The sequence below is a fragment of the Rhyacophila brunnea genome, unplaced genomic scaffold, assembly GCF_057557595.1.
Source record: "Rhyacophila brunnea isolate RB1 unplaced genomic scaffold, BYU_Rbru_1.0 scaffold_1, whole genome shotgun sequence".
Taxonomy (NCBI): domain Eukaryota; kingdom Metazoa; phylum Arthropoda; class Insecta; order Trichoptera; family Rhyacophilidae; genus Rhyacophila; species Rhyacophila brunnea.
The window spans coordinates 1,894,945-1,904,643 of record NW_028232751.1 but is presented as its reverse complement, the minus strand read 5'-3'; the positions used below and the strand labels follow the sequence as shown (position 1 = coordinate 1,904,643).

Below are 9,699 nucleotides of genomic sequence, written 5' to 3'. Positions count from 1 at the left end.
AACCTTTTAACACATCCGTTTGGATACGTTAGAATAGCCCCGCAGAATAGGAAAGACAAATATGCCTTGATCATATAAAATAATGTGGTATAAAATAGTCGATAATAAAAGTCTACACGAAAATTTCTTCTGCCGAGCTCTATGGGTTAATAAATTGTAAAAGTATGTTTATGTGTGTTTGTAGACAATACATAATATGGATACTCGTAAATAAAACAATATATTTGATCATAATGATTTTTAATACTTTTGGTAAGTATCAACAAAAAATAAAATTATCATAAATCGACAATTAACAAAATGTTTCAAATAAACACTCGGTAAACCCATATCCGTAGAGGTATTCATATAATGCAGCACAAGTGCAAATTTCATTGTCTTTAATTGACTCAACGACCGTCTTAAATATAAGACAAAATAATTGCTTCAATGTGAAGCCATTTCTTTATTATTTATCGCAACTCAGACTAGCGACACAAACTAGATATGTTTTATAATTATTAGGAGTGAGATAGCAGCCCGTAGGTCTTACTAATCGGTTATATGTACATAGTAATGATTAAATACTAATATGCATCAATATTTCTAGTGATTTGATTTTACGAAGCTCAAAAACAGTCGCATTGACACGTCAAGAAATAGCAGAATACTGCTATTTCTCTAAATCTATCAGTTCAATTTATTTTGTTCATAATTATATTTTTTTACTAAGTTACTAAATCACAGTCATCAAACGTGAGTATTATTATTATTTAATATTAAATAACACAACAAGAGAAAAGAACGTTAAATGTTACTCTTCTAAATGAACATTACTTTGGTATAGATTAAATAAGAATAACTGAATATAAATAAATTTAATAATATATCTTGGAAATGGAAGTACGTTTATTTACTGGCTACCTAATACAATGTACTTATATTAATTTTTTCATTGATACATTATCAGTCCTTCGTTCTCTATCGAGATCTATAATAATTACATTATGGCACTTCATTGGAAAAAGAGTTGTATAGTATAGTATGCAAAATGCATTAATTAATAGAACAAGATCAACATTCTTAAACTCACCACGTAGGTATGTATATTGATTGAATTCCTATTTTTTACTTCAAAACACATTAGTACACCGTTCAGAAACAAAAAATCTCCGAGCAGAAATACCTATAGCTATAGCATAGTGACTATAGTTTCTACAAATATTGATAATTTCAACACCATGTTTGGAAATCCAATAATAACAATAACAAATTCATTATAATATTGAGCAAAGATTCTTGTATACAATACAACATAATATAATAAATTATAAATTAGAATGGAATTCATCAGAAATCAATAGAATATCGGGAGATCGTGTAAGCCGTGTTGCGGCCTAATATTAAGTAGTATTTATAAAAATCGTGGGGGTAATATTATTTAAATTTTCTACAATTTCAGAATTCAGTTAGAAATGCCCGAAAGTTGCCTGAAATCCTTAAATATTTCATATTTTACCAAGTTCCTAAATCACAGCCGTACAGTCTTATTTGTGCTTTTAATTTCTTTTCACCCCTATATCATATAAACTTTGGTTATAATAATTATTAAATAACTGTAAATAAATAATCTCGAAAAATGTAAATATAATATGAATTTGAATCTTTTTATGTAAGTACTTAAACAATACTTTGTTAGCTGGTATAGCTTGAATAAGACAAAAAGCTGCACTGTCGACCGAAATCGAAGCAGACATATTTGCTAATTTGTGAATTTACATATCAGTCATTTTCTTACGAGACCTACAACTACATAATAAATAGAACAAATTCCCATTTTTTTAATATTCTGAAACAAATTAGAAATACCCTTCAAAGACAAAAAATCTTCCGGCAGAAAACATAGTGACTGCAGTTTCAGTAAGGAACAAACGCTCCGGGAATATTAAATATAACAACACATTGCCAACTTAACACTGGAATAATAAAAACAAACATCTTAAAATCAGTAATAGGAAATTAATCATAAATCACTGGAATTGTTAAAGATCATGTGAGCCGATTTCATTCTGAAGTGTGCGATGGGTCTAATCGAAGTGGTGGTCGTCGCGGGATATTTTCAATTTGTCAAATTCTATTCCGTACTTTCTCAAAAGGTCTGTATCTCGCTGCCTCGCAGGTGTGGACTGATCATCATCTCGGGTGAGATTCGAGGCCTCTCTGCTGGGCTGCAAACCGAAGAGTATGAAGTGTTAAGACATTTCTATAGATCTGGCAAAAATAATATTCTAGATGAAGTGTTGCAGTGCAAAATTTTGAAGCGGAATATCTTTTAATTGACATTAGGGCAATTGCAAATTTCAGAAAACATGCTTTTCTATATTCAAATTAAAACATAAATCGGTGGGTGGACTTTTCAGTATGCGAAGTCACCTGCATCAGTAGACCAGAGGTCCAATTTTTGCTTCAATTTCATACATTTAGGCTCCATCTCTATAGAAGAATGTTTGTTTTCAACATTTTCGATTATGACTAAAATTAATAGATAATATATTATAATATTTACCATTGGCACGGGTTGGGGAGAAAGCCGCAGAGGCGAAGACCCACATGACAATCCAAGACTTGAGTTAGGAGAATTCTGTGTGAAAATTGTGGCAAAATCCAGTGAGTGTGTCAAGGAGTCCGAAGATGCTCCCTGAACATCCAGCGATTGGGTGACATCTGGATTGGATGACGTTCCGGGAAAGTCAAGCATCTGGAAGGTATTCAAGGCATCGAAATCGACATTCTCAGAGAGGCGAGAAGATGGTCTGCAAAGAAAGATATAAATTTATCTCTGTGAATTGATGTTAATCTGTTGTATTTTTATAAATTAGCCCGCAACATCCGTAATTATTGCTATCACCCATTTTTCACTAGTTTCCCGCTTGTCAGACGTTAAAGTGAAGAGGTCAGTAGGTGTAATTAGATGTATATATGACTCGAAATAGTTTTATTGGAAAACATTCCTGTTCTCTCAGTGGGGTGGGGTTATCTCAAGGATATTGCCCGTGTCTGCTGTAAAGTGTATTGATCACAATCAACTACCTGGATGTCGACCTCTTCATGATCAGTGTGGATCTTGGCATTTTGCGATATTGATTTAACATCGATTTTACATTGATATTATGATTGCATATTTGATTGTAAAGTGTGATATCAATTACCTGGTTGTATTCTTCTTCATTCTTAATTTGGATTGGATGGCTTGCATGACCTCACGACCGCCTTGGCGAACCTATAAAAAGAAATTCATTTAAACATTAAATAACAAACAATCGCAGTAGAATTATTAGTTTCAGCGTGCACCGGACTCGCAGACTGAATCTATCAGATTAGAATCACATTAGCCACGCATAGTTAATCATCGAGTATTGAAAGTCTCTGTGGAAAGTGATGCATTAATGTACTGAACACGTGCGGATTAACTTATAAAAAGCATTGGCATTTGCAAACTTACCGATTCTACCGCTGTGTCTACGGCCGCTGATAGTCGTTTGCCACCGGACAAGTTCTGTGCGGACTCCCAAATGGCGTATTCATATTCGAATTCATCGGAGTGAGTGTTGCCATCGACGATACGGGCCAGACGCTCATCGATAAACTGAAAATCAAAATACAGAATGTGTGAACACAAGTGGAACGGCCCTAATTTTTAGTATACAAAAAACAATGGACCAATTCCAGACAGAAGTAAAATATATATTTATTATAATAATACCTGTTGGAATTTTTGCGTCATTAACAGTTGTTTTCTGAAATTGCGGGTAGAATTCTTGGAACCGCGGACGAAAAGATCTCCGTCGAAGATTAAATTTCCTTCATTATACCTGAAAAACAATGGAAAAGGTATACAACTTCAGACTGAATAAGAAACGGAAGATGTGTTATGCAATATTTGGAGGCATCGCAAGAGTATCTTTGACGACAATCGGCCGTTCGCTCAAACTCTCGGGAAAATATCATAATAGCACACTGAATCGACAGATTTATGCATAAAATTTCCTATTCAGATAGAGATTTAACTATGTAAAGAACTGATAATGACATTTAAAAAAAAAATCATATTCACTTGATGGAAGCTTTGTATCCTCCGATGATTTGCACAATAGTCTTCAGAAAAGCTCTCGAGACTGTATCTTCTCCAGGCTCCGGAAGCTTGATGCTGCGGTGCAATGAAAATTGCTAGAAACCAAACCATAATATATTTAAACATAAAAATAGGAAATCATATAATGCTATCATGAAGTACAAGACGAGCTCCTGAAGCAATCTGATGAAATTGGTCTCAAGATTCAAGAATGGGCAGCATGTGAATAAAATTCATCCATATAGGCAAGTAGGGCTCTACGAGAAAGTGTTGATACTACAATAAATCGATTGCCACGAAATTTAATTCCAAAGATGATGAAAAGTAGAATAACTATTGGTATTTCATCAGGTCGGAGAGGGCGAGTTTCCTCCTGATGCGACAGATTAAATGAGAATACCACACGTTTTCCATCGGATTGCGTTTGTACGCCACATTGAGGAGAACTCACCATATCAACTGGCAGCAAAGACAGATCATCGAACGGTGTTATAAAGATACTCCTATCAGCATCCAGCAAGACAACTTCGCCAATTTCAAGCGGCGACAACCACTGGAAAGTATACAGTAAAAATGGTATAGAAAACATTTTATAAAGTAATTTTATCTATTACGAATATTAACCGCAAAAAAATAAATGCCTTTCTGAATGAATTCTAACGAGATAAAGACAGTAAAAGATATTATAAAATGTTTTCCGAACATACTACCGATTAATAAATTAATTATTTAGCTACGTACAGAGTGAGGTTACACGTTATTCAAATAAGATAAGCCTAATGTAATTAATTAATAAACGCTTTGGACAGATGTATACACGAGTAATTAAATTACATACGTACCGAGTACATGGCTTCCGAAACGCCAATGAGGAACGGCATGGGGGCCGAAAGATAATCGACCAAAGACTCGGGCAGGATAGGAATAAAAATGTGCTGCCAAACAAGGGGATATAGAAGATCATTCGCTGCCTGAACGCAAGCCGAGAGGCGAGTTGGATTCTTCGACTTCACAATGATACGTCGCTCGTGGAGAAGAGCTCCCAGCATCCCGACCATGGCTCGCGAATCCACCGCATCGAAGTAGTCTGTCAGGTTTCGCTGTTAAGAATTAAAGGAATTTCCGAAGGTACAGTGAATGTTAATAACATCCAAGGGAATCGTATAATAACATAAATACAACTCGCATCGTTAATCGTAATGCAATAAAATAATCAAACGGTCATGATAAACATGAACAAGCGCTCATATTCAATTATTTCTCATATATTTTTTGCGAAAATTTATGATATTTGATATAATCAACAATCATAAACCATACAGGAGCCAATACAGTAATAATTTAATTCACGAGTCCATGTCAATATAATCGCTAACGCTATATTTAGAGACAAGAACATTAATGATGAAATATCGCAGATGCAATTTCGCCAAGATAAATATTAATTAACCAGTAATCACAGTCAGTGACATCATAATATGGTAATAATTAACGTTCTCACATTTCCCGGAATGCGAGGGAGTTCATGTGGTATATAATTATCAACGGCTGTGGCCCGGATGTCCCTCAGGTAGTGATTGAGCTGAAATGTTTCTCCTTCGTATTCCCTGCTAGGTGTAGCCAAATCGGCGGGGTCCGAGCCATTCCTCGAAGCAATCACATCCAAATACCTGAAAAGAATAATACAAATAATGCAAATATTTCAATAGGTAAATCATTAATAAATTCAACAGTAACAAAACATTCATATATCAAAGTAGGACACAGAAGTTGAGATTTATAACGGCTTCTGAAATAATCATGGTGTGAAGTGAACTTACTTGTAAAACTCATCATGATTTTCGATATACGAGAGGAATACTGTGGCATTGTCGACGTGCGGATCGTGCCTGCAATATCCATATGTAAATTTGGCATCCGCGTCCGTTAGAACGAAGGAGAAATGCTGTATGAGATTCCTGAAAATTTGTAATTAAAATATTGATACACACAAATCATAAACCTTCATATTATGTGGCCTATGCAGAAGCAAGGAAAACCCAATGCAATACAAAACACATGAACAGGTACATACATGAAACTCATCCCAAAGTATTTAAAAAAAACAAACCAAAAAGTGAGGTTATGTTCAATGACGGAATTCAAAAACAACATTATGCATGAAAGAAACACAGCAATCATACATATTATAGTGATAAAGTACAGTATTTTTTCAATCGTTATGCATGTTTACCTTTAATAAAATACAATATGTACCGACATGACTCTGATCAACGCTAAATTGGCCATTTAAATCTTCGAGATTGACATCCCGGTATGTATTTGAAATTAATAGAATAACGATATAATAATATAATACTTTCAAACATTCGATTGCAGAAAACACCGATTCACGATCGTATCGAATAAGATAATCCACGATAAAAGTATTTATTTACCTTTCAAATTCGAAAGGGAAGACAAACTTAACCGCACTTTTCACGAGATCATCATTTTCGCTGGAGGTTGGAAATTTATACACAATTGTGGGCTCCGAAGTCTGAGATGACGGCGGAGCAATCTCGCAATAATATTCGAAGTACCTATGGACGATTTCTCTGAAAATTAAAGGAAATATTTGATTATGAAGTATGCGGTCTAGCGGCAGATATTATCGTTCACGTTACGCACTTTTATTGGATAAATAATCACCTTTTACGCGAACCCATACTGAAGATATGTGGCTCACAATACAATGTTCACAATTTTCTCAGCAATTATCACCAAACCAATGTAAAATAATGTAATAAAACGGTCGACTACAATGTTATTTCACAATAACGTCAAATTTCCTAACCTATTCCTAATATGAAGTGTCAAGCGTCACCCCACCACCGACGAATTTACAATGGCCGCCACACGGATGCCAACGTAGAAAGTGAAATCACTGGCTGAACGTAAAAAATTCAAGTATTAATGATAATAATATTATATTTTTATAATTTCGCTGTAATAAATAAAATCGTATAGGTTATAATTTAAATTAAAAATCCAATGTGGAATATATTTAAAACACACGATTTTAAATATTACATCGAATTGATTACAATATTATAATAAGATGTAAGAGATATTGGAGTTGGAGGTCGGTAACTTTTATTCTATAAAATTGGTAATAATAATTGGATGTAGTTAAGCAGAAAACATTCAACCCACAAATTGAGAATTTTCATTTTATTACGTATAATCCTTCAAAAACATCAATATTTTAATATGGCGAAAACGTCCAACCGGAAATATACACCCAGAAAAGTTATCGACGTTTTTTCTAACCCACATACTAACAATTTACGAAAAATAATATCGAGAAAACGTTCATGTGGTTTGGACGTATCCTGATTTTTTATTGCAATTAGACAAAACTATAATTTTAATATTGTCAGAATACGTCCATGTGGGTTGGACTTGTTAGGAGTCTTACAAATCTTCGCATGTATGTAATCCATGTTACTTGGACGTGTTAGGAGTTTTAAAATTAATAGATTATTTTTCGATAGAGATATGATACGATACGATTTTATAATAGAGAGTTATTTCTCCAAGCCTAGATAATGCAGACCGTTTCCATGGATACAAATGATGTCAATTCCTCATCTCTTGAAAATTCGTCACAAATATTTAGCAGTCGTCCCAAAAGAGGTCCGAAGCCAAAATATTAATTTGGCAATCAAAGACGACATCGAAGTTGAACAGAAATGCTAATAAGCCGTATTGTGACTATAAAGGTGTACTCAAATCAGGCAAAGAATTTATTTATTTTTACCTATTGTCATTGTATAATGAAATGCAATGAACAAATTACCGAAGAAGAATGTAAATTCGAATTCAAACGTTTTTGAGAATTAGGTTCTTATAATTTACAAACAACATTCATCACTACCCTTGTGACTGAAACATCCAAAAAACGGTGTTATGGTAGAAATTCTACAAAAAGACAATTCTCCAGGGTTTATACTCTCAACAAAAAAAAAAGTAAGTATACCGAGTGATGTTTTGCAAAACAATCAATATAACTCCTACCAGAATAAATTAACACTGCTCTTCAGAAAATTTCAGGCCGTAAGGAACTATTGGATCAAAGGGGTAAGAAAAAGTGAATGCTGTCATTAAACAAATTAATATGCTTCCAAAATATACCTCACATTACTGCCGTGGAGACACGGAAAGCAATTTTCTACCACCTGACATGACATTGGCAAAAATGTATGCTATGTTCAAAACGGAAGTTAATAATCCTGTAACCTTTGCTATCTATAAACAGATATTTTATGCTTAATTCAACCTAAAAACAAAAACGCTAAAAAAAGATACGTGTAACGTTTGCGATACATTTAAGGTGAACATCGGTAACGTAAGAGATGGTTCGGAAAAAGCACAACTTATCACAGAAAAAGAGAAACACCAGGCTTTAGCAAAAAATGCGCAAGATTTGCTAAAATTAAATTTGCTTACTGCAAAAAACAGAGACGACATAGAATGTCTACATTTGATATGCAAAAGACCCTTCCCTTACCGAGAATTTCCACTAATATCATATTTTATAAACGCCAACTATGGCTTTATAATTTAGACATCCATAGTGGAAAACAACAGAAAAGTTTCTGCTATGTGTGGTTAGAAGGCATTGCAGGAAGAGGTTCTCAAGAGGTTGGGTCAAGCATATTAAAGCATTCAAGTCACATATCTTCAGCAGTTAAAGATTTAATTTTATGGTCAGACTCATGTGGGGGGCAGAACCAAGATTACTCTCATGCTTAAGGCATTACTTGGATCAAAGCCGTCCCTCAATACAGTAACACTAAAATTTTTGTGTAGTGGACATAGCTATCTGCCCAACGACAAAGATTTTGGTGATATTGAATGCAGTCTCAAACACCAGCAACGAATATACACTCCATTCGAATATATAAACATAATGAAAAATTGCCGCAATTATGTAAAAATCCTTTGATTGTTACGTAAATGAAAAGCGTTGATTTCAAGGGTAGTAAAGATCTTGAAAAACATATTGTGAATAGAAAAGTCGATACCAATGGCCAAAAAATAAATTGGCTCAAAATAAGAGCGATAAAGCTGATAAAGAAAAACCCATATTTAATTTATATCAAGAGCAATAGTTTTGAAAAGGATTTCGTGGCAGTAAATATACAGCGTAGAGGTGTGTCGACTGACAATTTATTAAGTCTATTTACTGCACTATGGCCAGAAGGAAAAGCAATTGCTCTTCCAAAATTAGATGATTTGAAAATCATCATGCATTTAATTCCAAGTGATGCAAAAATACACTATTGAAAATCTTACGGGTTCATCAAATATTACCGAGGATGTATATGGCTACAATTCTCAAATATTAGATTTTGAACCTGAAATTCCAATATAACATTAAGTACTTACATATAAATTTATTTTGACCACAGTGCCCTTACCTATTTTAAGTTCTAAACAAATTTCCAATAAATATGTGTAAAATAAATGTACTTATATAGTGTTTTATTTATAAAGAAATATTCAAATAAAGATGATTGTCCCAAGGTGTTATATGCTAAGAT

General features: G+C 33.8%; 1 protein-coding gene across 1 annotated transcript; it reads right to left on the bottom strand.

The window, feature by feature from the left end:
- Positions 1–222: 222 nt before the first annotated feature.
- Positions 223–7,000, bottom strand: LOC147079356 (DENN domain-containing protein 1B-like). The gene is made up of 12 exons (XM_085940229.1): positions 6,803–7,000; positions 6,550–6,708; positions 5,932–6,069; positions 5,613–5,781; positions 4,954–5,211; positions 4,563–4,664; positions 4,094–4,206; positions 3,743–3,851; positions 3,482–3,625; positions 3,189–3,259; positions 2,546–2,792; positions 223–2,207 (listed from the first exon to the last, which is right to left on the bottom strand). Exons 1-12 carry the CDS (start codon positions 6,817–6,819, stop codon positions 2,067–2,069), a joined length of 1,668 nt encoding a protein of 555 aa, XP_085796355.1. The 5' UTR covers positions 6,820–7,000; the 3' UTR covers positions 223–2,066.
- Positions 7,001–9,699: the final 2,699 nt, after the last annotated feature.

Coding starts and splice junctions, on each gene's coding strand:
- LOC147079356 (XM_085940229.1), bottom strand. Junction 3,626..3,742: donor TGACGCAAAAATTCCAACAG/GTATTATTATAA, acceptor TTTGATTTTCAG/TTTATCGATGAGCGTCTGGC. Junction 2,793..3,188: donor ATGAAGAAGAATACAACCAG/GTAATTGATATC, acceptor CTTTCTTTGCAG/ACCATCTTCTCGCCTCTCTG.